Raw genomic sequence first — 15,374 nt, 5'->3', positions numbered from 1 at the left:
TAATCGTAATCCCGGTCACACTCTTCTCCAATCCCCAGGATCTCTCTCACCCCCAACCCGCATGTTTGCTCTGTCAGACTATCTAACAGTCGCTCCCTGTAATGTGTCAATGCCATTGTATACTCCTGGCTTCACTTAGGAACTTCTCCATTCATGTTTAACCATGACTGTTGCTTCTCAAATTAATGATCTCGATCACTGTGATCCCACTCCTAACACCACTTGTAAGATTTAGGTTCAGGAGTCACAGATTACTCAAAAAGAGGATCGAGCTCAGAAGAGATTTTAAAATAGTTTATTGAGAAGCAGCAGTTTAAGTATGATTTGTAAGCTAAATAGATACGAAAAACACACGACCTGTGACAGGTGAGAACGGTTTACCGGTACCGGAAGACAAACGGATGGATGATACAGAGTGAGTGCTGGTCTCTGTAGCTGGTGGTGACAGTCTCCTCTGAACGGTTAACTGGTGTGAGCCAAAGTGTGGGTGTTGGGCTGAAGCCAGTGTGGATCACGTCAATATCTCCATGCTCTCGAGAGCCTGTTTTAACCTTGACACAGGCGGTTGGTTTACGGATGGGTCATGAGATCCAATTGTATCAGGGTTAGAAATGTCTTGTTTCAGGGCCTGTGCTAGAGACATGTCCTTGGCAGAGATAACAGGCTTGCCCTATGTTTGTCAGCCAGCAAGCTGCTATGGAAGCTTTCTTCGTAAGAGATAGACTGACTATTTTTATAATATTCCATAAATTTCTGAAGGCTTTATAAGGTTATTAGGCAGTGATTTCTTGTGGTCCGTTACTTGGATTGAACTTGTCTCCAATCCGATGCCGAGGGGATTTTCTGTACCAGGCGAGAGGGTTACAATTTGAGAACTCTCGATTCTCCACCAATTCCCATTCCCCTTCTTTCTGATGGATAATGGAGGTGTCACTGAGTAATGTACAAGTCAGTAAGAATTGTCAGCAAGGATTAATCAGCACTTTCTAATTAGAGATATTAATCAGTGGAACCGCTCATTAAAATGAATTGAAGGATTCGTACCAAAGATCAATTTAAGATTTAAGTAAAAGTTCAGAATCTTGTTGTAAACTAATTTTTGATGAGAGTTCCTGAATTCTGGGGAAAGATCAGAGACAGCGGTTCTTAAAGGGACACTGCAGCCCCGAGAACACAATCACTACAGATCCAGAATATTAAACTCCAGCCCAGTTACAGGGATTATTAACATCAACAGAAACAAACCCCAACTGTCGGGATGAACATGGTTCAGTCCTGGATGTGATTATCAGCAGCAACGAAAGCAGAATCCAACCCCTGCAGTCGCTTGTGAACTCGCCGGTGTGCCTGTAAGTGGGATGACTGAGTGAATCCCTTCCCACACTCGGAGCAGGTGAATGGCCTCTCCCCAGTGTGAATTCGCTGGTGTGTCAGTAGGTGAGATAACTGAGTGAATTTCTTCCCACAGTCAGAGCAGGTGAATGGTCTCTCTCCGGTGTGAATTAGCTGATGCTTCCGCAGGTCGGAAGACCCAGTGAATCTTTTCCCACATTCAGGGCAAGTGTATGGTCTCTCCCCGGTGTGAACCCGCTGGTGTCTCAACAGGTAGGCTGACTGAATGAATCCCTTCCCACACTCAGAGCAAATAAATGGCCTTTCCCCAGTGTGAACTCGCTGGTGTACTTTGAGGTGGAATAAAGACCTGAATCTCTTTCCACAGGAAGTACAGCTGAACGGCCTCTCCTCAGTGTGAATTCGCTGGTGCTTCAGCAGGTTGGAGGACCCAGTGAATCCTTTCCCACATTCAGGGCAGGTGAATGGCCTCTCCCTAGTGTGAATTTGCTGGTGTCTCAGCAGGTAAGCTAATTGAGTGAATCCTTGCCCACATTCAGAGCAGGTGAATGGTCTCTCTCCAGTGTGAACTTGCTGGTGTGTCTGCAGGTGGGATAACTGAGTGAATCCCTTCCCACACTCGGAGCAGGTGAGCAGTCTCTCCCTAGTGTGAAGTTGCTGGTGTGTTTGCAGGTTAGATACCTGAGTGAATCCCTTCCCACAGTCAGAGCAGGTGAACGGCTTTTCTCCAGTGTGAACTCGTTGGTGTACACTGAGGTTGAATGGAGACCTGAATCTCTTTCCACAAGAAGTACAGCTGAATGGTCTCTCTCCAGTGTGAATTCGTTGGTGTTTCAGGAGATCAGAGGACCCAGTGAATCCCTTCCCGCAGTCAGAGCAGGTGAATGGTCTCTCCCCAGTGTGAACCCGCTGATGTCTCAACAGGTAGGCTGACTGAATGAATCCCTTCCCACACTCAGAGCAAGTAAATGGCCTTTCCCCAGTATGAACTCGCTGGTGTACTTTGAGGTGGAAGGAAGACCTGAACCTCTTTCCACAGGAAGTACAGCTGAACGGCCTCTCCTCAGTGTGAATTCGCTGGTGCTTCAGCAGCTCAGAGGACCCAGTGAATCCTTTCCCACATACAGAGCAGGTGAATGGCCTCTCTCCAGTGTGAACCCGCTGGTGTCTCAGTAGGTAGGCTGACTGAGTGAATCCCTGCCCACACTCAATGCAGGTGAATGGTCTCACTCCAGTGTGAATTCGTTGATGAATTTCCATCTGGGATGGGTAATTGAATTCTTTCCCACAGAACCCACATTTCCACAGTTTCTCCATGCTGCCTGTGTCCCTCCCTCTCTCCAGGTTTGATGATCAGTTGAAGCCTTGTCCACAGCAGAACATGTGTACAGTTTCTCCCCACTGTGAATGGTGTGATGTTTTTTTCAGGCTGTGTAACTGGTTAAAGCCCTTTCCACAGTCAGTTCACTGGAACACTCTCACTCGGGTGTGTGTGTGTCTCGGTGCTTTCACAGTCACACTGATGTTTGAAATTTTCTCCCACAGACAGAGCAGACAAACACATTCAATGATCGACTGTATTCAGGTTCTGATGAATCGAGTGACTGTCAGATCTTGATGTGATGTTTGGTTTGACTTTCCCATCAGCAAATCCTCCCCTTCTAATTCTCTGTAAAAGGAGTTTACAATAGTCATCACTGTAAGAACAGGATAGAAATTCAGAACAGACAATTCTAGTTTCTATGGAACAGTTTTTCCTCTCTTGTTCCCCCAAAGCTGCAAATCCCCGTCCCACACACTCTTCCCTCCTCCCTGTGCTGAAATCCAAATACAGCTTTGGACAATTCTTTCTGTACCTTTTTAACAAATTTCTACAACTGGAGATAACAATATGTTTGATCATTCACTTCTGTCATTACTCGTGACAAAACATTAATCTGAAACCCTCTGACCGACCATACAGAAAAGCAGACGTTAACTTGTGTCCAAAGCTTATTGTGTGGAGATTTAACGAGTGATCGAGAAGGTGGTTTCTCCAAACGTTCCCAGGGTTTCCTTCCTTCCTTCTTTCCCTCTCTAAGTTAAACCTGGGATCAGTCTCATGGCCCATTTTGGTTCCTGCTTCTCTTCCAGATTACTAATTTCCTCTAATTAAACACTGAGAAGACTGAAGACAATGTTTTCAATCCCTGCTCCAATCTCCATTTCCCAGATACCAACTCCATCCCTCTCCTTGGGAACAGTCTGAGATTAAGCCAGTATGTTCACAACCTCGGTGTTACATTTGATCTTGAGATGAGCTTCTGACCGCATATCTGTGCCATCACTAAGACGGCCTGTTTCCACCTCCATATTATCACCCGACCTCACCCTGCCTCAGTGCTTCTGCTGTTGAAACCCTCATCCCTGTTGTTACTTCCAGACTTGACTATTCCAACACACTCCTTGCTGGTCTCCCATATTCTACCCCCTGTAAACGTGAAGCCATCCAAAGATCTGCTATCTGTGTCTTCACTCACAGCAAGTCCTGTTCCTGTCACCCATCTGCTTCCTGACCTACCTTGGCTCCCAGTCAAGCAACAACTTGATTTGAAAATTCTCATCCTTGTTTTCAATTCCCTCCATGGCCTCACCCCTCCCTATCTCTGTAATCTCCTGCAGCCCCACAACCCTCTGGGATATCTGCACTGCCCTAATTCTGGTCTTGTTTATTCCCTATTTTAATTACTCCACCATTAGTGACCGTGCCTTCAGTTCCCTCATCCCCAAGCTCTGAAATTCTCCCCCTACACCTCTCCTTCTGTCGAACACAATTTCCTCCTTGAAGATACTTGCGTATTGGTGATAAATGTGGCATTCCATCAAAACTTTTTATCTTGTAATCATCAGGCCAGATGCAAGAATACCAATTTCAAAGATTATCAGTCGGGCTCATAATGTGTCCCGCTTACGCTTGCTGGAAGCTACATATATTCAAACACAGGGACCTGTCCTCTGCAGGCAGAAGGATCATGTCCAGGCATGGCACCATTTTTCGAAATAAACAGGGGGGATGATGGCTCCGTGGTGAATTCCCCATGCTGAAGCCTTGACCTATCAGAGCCGACTGGCCAACCAGTCATCACGCTTTCCTCATGCAGTATAAATTGTTGTTGGCTTTGAAATTTGGTTTTCTTGCATCTGTCCGGATGAGTGCAATAGGAAAAGCTTCAACAGTATGTCTCTTTTCAGCAATGCTTAAATTCTGCACTACTGAGTGACTGTGGGTTTATAATTCTCTTGTTGCTGATATGAAACTTCTGGTGAACACACATTTGATGAATGTCTCCCTCGGGCGATGTTGCTCAGTGTCCCAGTGAGGATGGGGCCGCGCATGCGCGCCTCGCTCTAAGTTGCCCGGATAAAGATGGCGGCCGTTCACTCGGACTTTTCTCCAGAGCCGAGCGAACGCGGCGATGTTTCCTCACTGAGGGTTTGGGGCCGAAACCGTGACTTTCTGAAGCTAAACAACTCCCCCACCGGCCCTAGTTACGATCACGGGTTTATTTTCGGCTCTGGATCCGCGCTCGGTCCTTGGAAAACCCGCGTTTTAAATCCGTTCTCTCGAGCTCTCTTCCCGTCTGTCTCCCTGGACTACGCATGTTCCAGATCACGATGATTGACGGCAGCTCCGGACCAATGGGAAGACCTGAACCTGGAGGACCGAACGGGAGCGGCTAGTTTTCCAGCCAATCGGTGTGAATGGCGGGGCGGGGCCGGGCTTAGAGTGGAGCATGCGCATTGAGATTGGGGGAACTGGGACAAAGGCGGTCAGGATTGAAAGTCCAGCGGGTGAGAAAGGGCGGAGTGCAGGAGAGGAATGGAGCCGGAGGGTGGACTGGGAGGGTTCACAAACACCCGGTGTAGGACTCCAAACCCGGATTAGAAACTCCCAGAGCCCAGTTTACACCGAGTGTTTGGAAACTCCTTTTACAGGGGTTTAGAGGGGGAGGATTTACACACAACAAACTCAAACCAAGAGAAATGTTTGTTTCACCTCAATTTCTATCCTGGACTGACCTGCTGAAACAGTGAATTCACACTGGGGAGAGGCTGTTCAATCGCTCACAGTGTGGTAAGAGGTTCAGGACATCATCCCATCCGCTGAGATACCAGCGCATTCACACTGACGAGAGACTTTTTAAATGCCCAGAGTATGAGAAGTGTTTTAAAAGGGTTGGGGAACTGATGTCCCATCAACATGTTCATGCTGACAAGAGACCGTTTAATTGCTGCAACTGTGGGAAGGAATTCACTCAGTTGTCCCATCTGCAGACACACTAGTGAGTTCACACTGATGAGGCCTTATAAATGCCCAGGCTGTGGGAAGTGTTTCAGGGAACTGATGCCTTATTAACATAGTCACACTGACGAAAGGCCATTAAGGTGCTCTCACTGTGGGTCTGGGTTCAGGTAATCCTCTGACCTCACTGTACACCAGTGAATTCACAGTGGAGAGAGGCTGTTCTCACACTCCGGGTGTGGGAAGGGATTTTGTTGTTCTTCCACACTGCAGAGACACCAACGAGTTCACAACTCTAAAGGCAAAATATTGAACATCCTGGAAAACAGAAAAAAAAAAGTGCTGGAAGGATTCAGTAGGTCTGGCAGCATCTGTAGAGAGAGAAACTCAATTAACATTTCAAATCCATGTGACTCTTCCTCTTCAGAAGAGTCACACAAACTCAAAACATTAATTTGAGTTCACAAGTAATTTCAGTATTTGGATTTTTCTGTTAATCACATTTCGGACTGAACCTTGTTCAATGGGGTCACTTTCTGCTGATGTTAATAAACTCCAGCCCAGTTATAGGGGTTAATATTGTGGATAAAAGTCAAATAAATCAGCTTTGTGTAAAACACAGTGTTTCAAATCTTTTTAACATCTCCACTGAAGTTAGTTCCTTTTGAAATGCTCTCCCTCCCCGGTCTTCCTCGTCCTCACCTGCAACAGCAAATACGAGGATCTCATGGAGCTTCTTTGTCACTAAGATTGAGACAATCTGATCAGCTGCCTCTGCTGCTTCCCTCCCTTCCACTAGCCCACTGGGCCAACTTTCTGTAAAGATGCCCCATGTCTGAGCCCTGAACTCACATCTCTCTCGAGTTTCTCCCCAATCTCCTCTCATGCCCGCTCAGTGCTCATCTTGTCTGTGGGATTCACCTTCTGCTCCATTGATCCTATTCCCGCTGAACTACTGACCATTCAGCTTCTCCATGTTAGCTGATATTGTTTACAGTTTTCTCTCTCTCTTCTGGTACTGTTGCTCTCACCTTTAAATCCACAACCCTGACCCATCCTAAAAACAGGATCTATCCTTGGCCCCTCCTATTTCTCACCTACATGCTGGCACTAGGCGGCATCTTCTAAAAGCACCATGTTAGTTTTCACGTGTACACTGACAACACCCAGCTCTGCCTCACCACCATCCCTCTCCATTCCTCCACTGTTACTAAATTATCAAACTGCCTATCCCACATCCAGTACTGGATGAGGAGAAATTTACTCCTTTTTAGAGTTGGCAAGATCAAAACCATTGTCTTCAGTCACCACCACAATTATTCTGTTTCCTAACTACTGAGTCCATCACTATGAGGTAACATTGGGATATGTTGTCCTATGTTTGTCAAGCCAGGAATCTTTGTTCCTAAGCGAGACACAGAAAGAGAGAGAGAGCTATTCCTATAATATTCAATACAGTTCAGAAGATTTTATAAAGTGATTGGACAGTGATTTCTCACAGATCACCTAATCTTGAGAAGGAAATATTGACTTCTCGCAACTGATTTCTGACTGACCTCACTATTTCTAAGCTATGAGTTTGTTTTCTTAATTTCTTGATGGCAAACTGTGGATAACATACTAAAGCTACTGGAATGATCAGAATCAGCAACACAAACTTTTGAGTTGCCACCAAAAATAAATGTCAAATGTTTTCCACTAAAATGTGATAATTATCGACTTAGATTCATCCTCCCCATCTGCTGATCATCTCACACAATTCTAAATTATTGGCATGTTTTAAATACATCTGATTTGACCAAAAGTTCATGTACAGACTTTTATTATTTTTATTACTAGCCTTTCTCTGGTACTCCAATTTCTCTTTGTCATTTTCCTAGTCACCCTTTGCTGGTTTCTAAAATTTTCCTAATTCTCTCGACTACCACTAATCTTTGCAGCATTGAGGATCTTTTCTTTAATATGGTACAAGCTTTAGCTTCTTTAGTTAGCCATGGGTGGTGCATCCTTCTTGAAGATTGTTATGACATAGCAATTGGGAAAGACTGAGAGGGAAACTTTAAACAACTTTCATAACCTATATTTTCAATTGGTATGTTTGAGGTACAGCTCTGAATTCAGAAATGAAACCACTCCAGAGGTTTTTATATAAATTAATTTAAACATTTATTAATTTTAATAAGAAATTAAACAAATCTACAAATTACCACCATAATAACTTTTAAACAAATCCTCATATTAATCACTCCCAGGTAATCTTCCCCAAGGCAATAATAACCCAGACACTGGGCAATGCACATTTTACCTTATGAATTTAAAATGTGGTTCCTTTCAATTTGGTCCTTCGCAAACACAGTGGTGGGCTTACAGGATTAGATCTTCCATGCCTCTGACTTCCTCACACAAAACTCTTCTGTATATACCTAGCATTCTCTTTGAATGCATATTCTCATCGTATCACCAGGCCCTTTGAACTCCGCCTCTCCTAACAATAAAACTAGTAATATAAACATATTGCTTGGTGTCTCCTAGTTAGGTGCAACATTTCACCCTCAATCTTTGAATGGTTTATTCAACAAAATGCAAATGTAGTCTTTACCTTTTAATGTATTGTTCACCCAATTAACATCTCAAAATTATTATACATCAAAGCACCCAGACTATCTGGTTTTAATCCACTTAGGACACACACACTCACAAAGAGACTGCTACAAGTCCAATTTGAAATAATTTCCAATAAGATTATATGCATTAATATCCCTTCATGACATAGAGTATTTCTTTCTCAATGGAATATATCTTTTGCTGGTTATAAAATATCTTCTTAAATGTTTGCCATTATTTCTCTACTGTCTTACCTTCTAATGCATTTTAACAGTCCACTTGAGCCAACTGTGTCTTCATACCCTTGTAATTGCCCACAAGATTAAGACCCACATATCTTACCCTCAAAGTGATTGTGAAATTCCATTATGTTATGATCACTCTGATCTAGGAGATCCCGTATTATGATGGCATGAATTAATCTTGTCGCATCACACATTATCAGGTCTAAACCAGCCCATTCCCAAGTTGGTTCAGTACATATTATTCTAAGAAACAATCCCAAATACACTCTATGAACTCATCCAATGTTATTGGCCCAATTCAAATTAAAATTAAAATGTCCCATGATTATTGCAGCACTTTTATAACAAACCCCCATTATTTATTGATTTGTACTCTATCCTACATTGCAGATACTGTCAGGGGCCTGTAATCACTCCCACCCGCGTCTTACTTGCAATTTCTTGTCTCCACCCAAGCTGATGTTACAATTTATTCATTCAGACCGAGATCATTTCTCACTACTGTCCTGGTCTCATCCTTTTTTAACAGAGCTACCCCACCTCCTTTTCTTTCCTTCTAACTTATCAAGTGGCCTTGATTTTTCACTTCTTAGCTGTGACCATGTTCACACTCTATTACTCCAATATCTATCATATCATAGACATTTTCCCACTATGACCTTATTTAAAGGTAATTACAAGATGCTTGGACCACTCTGGGCTTTGGTCATGGATAGCAATGTCTTCACTCTTGTCTGATGACCTTACCCAAAAAAGTTGGCCTGGTTAGGACTTGTCCTGCAAGATAATATCACAGTGATAACGATGCATTCTTGTTTAGTTTAATGAGACCCAATTATTTATCCAGTGAGTATATAAAAATGTAAATCAAATACTCACAGCTCCTGCAGTTGATTCTCTGGCTACTATTTTTATATATATATTTATATATATATAAGGAAGGAGCCAGAGTGTGAAGTCGCAATCAGCTGGAGAACACTGGAGAGGCATTGGGGGAAGATGGATTGATTAACGGGTTGAAGACTGAAGAATGTTCAAAAGGAATGATGAGATACTTTGCCGTTGCTGGATAGGGTGTCATTTGTCACTTTGATGAGAGCAGGAGTGGAAATCTTATTGGAAGGATTCAAACAGGGTCCCAACAAAGAGGGACAGAAATTTCAGAGTGTTAACACATTTCAGGACTTCGAAGAGGAAAAGGAAGTTGGTAGTTCAGGCAGTGACAGTGGGGTCAAGGGTTGGTTTTATTGAGGAGACAATGATGATGCTGGGTTTGAAGGATAGAGGGACAGGACCTGAAGAGATGTAGCCATTATCAACACCAGGAACACGGGGAAGTTGAGTGAACAGCAGTTTAGTGGACTAGAGTGGATGGAGCAGGAAGTGGGTCTCATGGGCAAGATGAGCACTGAGAGGGGAGATGGGAGAGAAACTGGAGAAAGATGTGGATTCAGGGCTCGGACAAGGGGGAACGTTAGAGACAGTTTGTCCCGGTGGGCTATTGGGAGGGAGGGAAGCAGCAGAGGCAGCTGATCGGATTGTCTCAATCTTAGTGACAAAGAACATCCATGAGCTCCTCACACTTGTTGTTGGAGGTGGGATGGAGGAGGGGAGAGGGAGCCCCCTTCAAAAGGAACTAACTTATTTTAGAGATATTAAAAAGACTCAACACTGTGTGCGTTCAACACAAAGCTGATTTATTTGAATTTTATCCAAAATATTAACAGATATAACTGGGCTGGAGTTCATTAACATCAGCAGAAACAGACCCTAATGAACCAAATTCAGTCCTGGATGGGATTAACAGAAAAATCCAATCATTGTCGTTACTTGTGAACTCTCTGGTGTCTCTGCAGGTTGGATGAGGTAGTGAATCCCTTCCCACACTTGGAGCAGCTGAATGGTCTCTCCTCAGTGTGAAACCGCTGGTCTCTTAGCAGGGTGGACGAACAAACAAATCTCTTCCCACACTCGAGGCAGCCGAACGGCCTCTCCCCAGTGTGAGTGCACTGGTGCCTCAGCAGGTTGGATGAGGTTGTGAATCCCTTTCCACACTCGGAGCAGGTGAACGGCCTCTCCCCTGTGTGAATTCGCCAATGAACTGTGAGATCATACGATGCCTTGAACCCAGTCCCGCAGTGAGAGCACCTGAACGGTCTCTCAACAGAATGAACGTGCTGATGGCGCATCAGCTCCCCAGAACTTTTATGGCACTTTCCGCAGTCTGGGCATTTAAAAGGTCTCTCGTCAGTGTGAACTCGCTGGTGTGTCAGCAGCCGAGATGACTGAGTGAATCCCTTCCCACACTCGGAGCAGGTGAACGGTCTCTCCCCAGCGTGAACTCGCTGGTGTTCCAGCAGGTTGGATGAAGTAGTGAATCCCTTTCTGCACACGGAGCAGTTGAATGGTCTCTCCGTACTGTGACTGCGCTGATGATTTGCAAGCTCAAACTGGTCATAGAACATTTTCTCACAGTCCCCACATTTCCACGGTCTCACGCCAGTGTGTCTGCATTTGTGTTTCCATAGGCTAGATGATCGGCTGAAGGCTTGCCCACACACAGAACACGTGTATGGTTTCTCTCCACTGTGAAGGGTACTTTCTCCTTCCATGTTTAAAGTCCGATGATATTCAGGTTAGGATAAATTAGGCGACTCTGTCAGATCCTGATGTGATGTTTGGTTTCAGATTCCAGATTGGAAACCATCCCATTCTTATGCCCTGTAAATTGATTTAAAACAGAAAAAAGTGAATGAGAGAGAACCCATATAAACACAAAGGCTGAAATGAGCTGAATGAATCTGGTAATTTGTGGGACCAGCACTAGGAAAATGTGGCCATGGAAACAGCTGGATTGTCATGAAAAAACAACTAATGTCCTTCAGGGAAGGGAACTTGCCATCTGGTCTGGGTCTACAAAAGACTCTGAGGTCTGTGTGATGAGGGAAAACAAAGTTGTGAAGGTGAGGGACTTTATATATCTAAGAATAAACCAGAACATTGTCAAAACCACCAAACCCTCAAACTTCACCACCAGGGTAGCAGGTGTATGTGAACATCATAAGACAAAGGAGCAGAAATTAGGCCATTCGGCCCATCGAGTCTGCTCCGCCATTCAATCATGGCTGATAAGTTTCTCATCACCTCCAAGTTCCCCTCCATGTTACACACTGCCCTGATTTGTCTGACATCCAGGACTGGATGAACAGAAATTCCCTCTATTTAAATATTGGGAAGACTGAAGCCATTGTCGTTGGTTCCACCACAAGCTCCACTCCCTAGCCACCGACTCCATCCCTCTCCCTGGCAACAGGGCTGAACCAGACAAGTCACAACCAGGGGATAATATTAAACCACTAGCTGAGCTTCTGACCACATGTCTGTATCATCTCCAAGAGTGCACATTCCCATCTCAGTCACATCACTGACTTGGCCCTGTCTCCACTCATTTGCTCATGAAACTCATGCATTCCTTTATTACCTCTGGCCTTGATTATTCAAACGCACACCTGGCTGGCCCCCCACATTCAGCCCTGATAACCTGGAGTTTATCCAAACTTCTGCTGCCTTTGTCATCTGCACCAAGTCCCATTCACTCACCCATCACCCTGTACTCACTGACCTACACAGGTTCCCGCTTAAACAATAACTAAATTTAAAATTCCCATCCTTTTTTTCCAATCCCTCCATGACATTGACCTTTCCTATTTCAGATGTTTCAATATCTTTTCCACAGACAAACATACTGTCAGGCTCTGATGAATCAATTGACTCTGTCAAGTTTTGATCTGTCGTTTGGTTTGAGTTTCCCTTCTTCAAATTCTGTTCTTCAAATATACTGCATTGAAAAAATTCAGAATATAAATTGAGAAGAGACAAACATTTCTCTTGGTTTGAGTTTGCTGTGTGTAAATCCTCCCCTTCTAGCCCCCTGTAAAAGGAGTTTCCAAAATCCATCCCTGTCAGTCCAGGATGGCCCAGAGGGTGGTGACGGTCTGGAATGTGCTGCCTGGGAGGGTGGTGGAGGCGGGTTGCCTCATATCCTTTAAAAAGTACCTGGATGTGCACTTGTCATGTCATAACATTCAAGGCTATGGGCCAAGTGCTGGTCAATGGGATTAGTAGGTAGGTCAGGTGTTTCTCACGTGTCGGTGCAGACTCGATGGACCGAAGGGCCTCTTCTGCGCTCTGTGATAGGGAGCAGTTACTGTTAACCTGTTCAACATGAAATGAAACAAAATGCCAATCGTTCATTTTTAAATATTCTTTCATGGAATGTTGGTGTCGCTGTCAAGTCCAGCATTTGCTGTCCATCCCTAATTACCCATGAACGGAGTGACTTGCTCGGCCATTTCAGAGGATAGTTAAGAGTCAACCGCATTGCTGTCGGTCTGGAGTCACGTGTGATTCTGTGATAGAAATTCACAATATTCTCTCCTCCTGCAACTGGACCAGGCTGACTGCGCATGCGCCCTGCTGCATGATCACGGGCCTCCGACTTGTACACCCGACCCTGCAGCTGTTACCGGCCTCGTTCGGTGCTAACGCGGGCCCAATAGGTTCTTATTCGGTTTTTGAGGCCTCCACTGGGTGTTCAAGAAGCCTCCCCGCCCACTTCGCCGTCTCCATTGCCCTCCTACACTCGGCCGTTTCTCTCCGTTTGCCGCCTCCCCGCAGCTGCAGCAGCCACACTACGCATGTACCAGCCGGAAATCACGCAGTGCGAATGCTCTATTTCTAACTCGCCATTGCGCCTGCGCACGAGGCTCCTGTAGTGAGAATTGGGCATATTCTGTCTCGCCGCGAATGCTGGGTAACTGCCCTGCCATTGCAAGTAAATATTGTTTAGAAACTATTTATGTTAAGTGATCTGATTTCGTTTGTAGCAATAGGGCCAAGATATAAAATTATCAAATTGATCCAGCAACCAGAGTGCACAAACCCTTCAACACAGTCCTGTCCTGAGTAATTAACAGCAGAACAAACCCCTACAATTAGATTTGAACTCACTGGTGTCTCACAACTGAGGTGAACAAGTGATTCCACCCCCCAAAAAAAGAAACATTAAAACCGTTTCTTGTCAGAATGCACCAGTTGTGGATCAAATCCTTATAACCTTTAAAGCTGGAATTCTAACAGGTGGGGGAAACGAGTAAATCACTTTGCACATATGAAGAATCCGTGTGGTCATTCTCCATTGTGACTGTGCTGCTGTATCAGTAAATGGAATGGTCAAGTGAATGCTTTCCCACTTTCAGCAGGCAAACTGCCTTTTCTCAGTGTGAATTTACCCATGGGTTTCCAGGTCAGATGTGGATTTTAAACCATTCTGTTCAGGAATTCCAGATTCTCAACACTCTACATTGGAAGAAAAGCAAACTACTGCAGATGCTGTAAATCTGAAATTAAAACAGAACATTCAGAAAATCTCATCACATCTGGTAATGTATGTGGAGACAGAATCATAGTTTACATTTCAGGTCTGTGACCTTTCATCAGAACTGTATAACTGGATTAAAGTTCAATGACCTGAAACATTCACTCTGTTTCCATTTCCATAGATACTGCTGGGTGCTTCCAATATTTTCTTTTAAGTTTGGATTTCCAGCAGCTTCATTATTTTGTGGCACTGTGAATCAGTTTTCTCTCACTTAATGTTACCTGGTTAAATAGGTAAAAGATTGAGGTTTTAAATAATGAGACAGCAGTTACTGTTCCCCTGTCTGACATGAAATTAAACAAAATGCCAATTGCTCATCTTTCATGGGATGTTGGTGTCGCTGTCAAGTCCAGCATTTGTTGTCCATCCCTAATTACCCTTGAATGGAGTGACTTGCTAGGCTATTTCAGGAGACAGTTAAGAGTCAACAACATTGCTGTGGGTCTGGAGTCACATGTAGGTCAGATTGGGTAAGAATTGGGTAAATTCTTTCCTTAAAGGATATTAGTGAACCAGATAGGTTTTCATGAAAATTGAAGAAAGCTTCAATTCACCATTAGTGAGACTAGCTTTCAATTCCAGATTTATTAATTCAATTCGCAACTCACCAAGGCTCGTTCAGCAGCATCTTCCAAACACCTGACCTCCACCACCTCGAAGGACAAGGGAAGAGGAAACATGGGAACATAGCCACCTGCAAATTCCCCTCCAAGCAAAAAACCATCCTGACTTGCAACTACGTCGACGTTCCTTCACTGTCACTGGGTCAAAGTCCTGGAACTCCCTCCCCAACAGCACTGTGGGTGTACCCACAACACAAGGCCTTCAGCAGTTCAAGAAGGCAGCTCACCACCACCTTGTCAAGGGCAATTAGGGATGGAAAATATATTTTGGCCGAGGCAATGACACTGACACCCCATGAAAGAACAAAGAAAAGCTAGATCTCAAGCTTTGTTGGAATCTGAAGCCTTGTGCCTTGGCCTTTGGATCAATTCTCACTGATTTTACCATGTGCCAACTCCATCCTAAAACAATTGATGGGTGAATCTTCCACCTGAGATCTCATCGGGTAATTTCACATTTCAAGCAAACACTATGGCCACTGCACTCAGGAAATCAGTGTCACACATCCCGGACAGAGGAGAAATGGCCATACATCAATCACTCTCATTCATAACCAGAAAATGCTGGAAATACTCAGCAGGTCAGGCCGAGTCTGTGGAGAGAGAAACAGTTAACGGTTCAGGTCACTGAACTTTCATCAGAACTGGAAAGAAGTTAGAGATGTTACAGATTTTCAGAAAATTCCCAGACAGGTGGAGGGTGAGAGTGAAAGAACAGAAGGGAAGGTTTGTGATCAGGTGGAAGACAGGAGAGGATGAATAACAAAAGGGATGAGAATGAAAGGCAAAAGCGATGGTGATGGAACTAGTAAAGATACTAAAGGTGG

At 44.4% G+C, this 15,374-nt stretch overlaps 2 protein-coding genes across 2 annotated transcripts; both read right to left on the bottom strand.

Moving 5' to 3' along the window:
- Window positions 1–299: 299 nt before the first annotated feature.
- Window positions 300–4,986, bottom strand: LOC121292934 (zinc finger protein 420-like). Its single transcript, XM_041215442.1, has 2 exons — window positions 4,666–4,986; window positions 300–3,022 (listed from the first exon to the last, which is right to left on the bottom strand). The coding sequence occupies exon 2, from the start codon at window positions 2,668–2,670 to the stop codon at window positions 1,270–1,272; it is 1,401 nt and encodes a 466-aa protein (XP_041071376.1). The 5' UTR covers window positions 2,671–3,022; window positions 4,666–4,986; the 3' UTR covers window positions 300–1,269.
- A 5,240-nt stretch (window positions 4,987–10,226) lies between these two features.
- Window positions 10,227–11,096, bottom strand: LOC121292948 (gastrula zinc finger protein XlCGF17.1-like). The gene has a single exon (XM_041215455.1). It carries the CDS (start codon window positions 11,094–11,096, stop codon window positions 10,311–10,313), a length of 786 nt encoding a protein of 261 aa, XP_041071389.1. The 3' UTR covers window positions 10,227–10,310.
- Window positions 11,097–15,374: the final 4,278 nt, after the last annotated feature.

Source organism: Carcharodon carcharias, chromosome 21, assembly GCF_017639515.1.
Source record: "Carcharodon carcharias isolate sCarCar2 chromosome 21, sCarCar2.pri, whole genome shotgun sequence".
NCBI lineage: Eukaryota > Metazoa > Chordata > Chondrichthyes > Lamniformes > Lamnidae > Carcharodon > Carcharodon carcharias.
The sequence above is the reverse complement of the archived record's forward strand: the minus strand, read 5'-3'. Positions and strand labels throughout refer to the sequence as shown.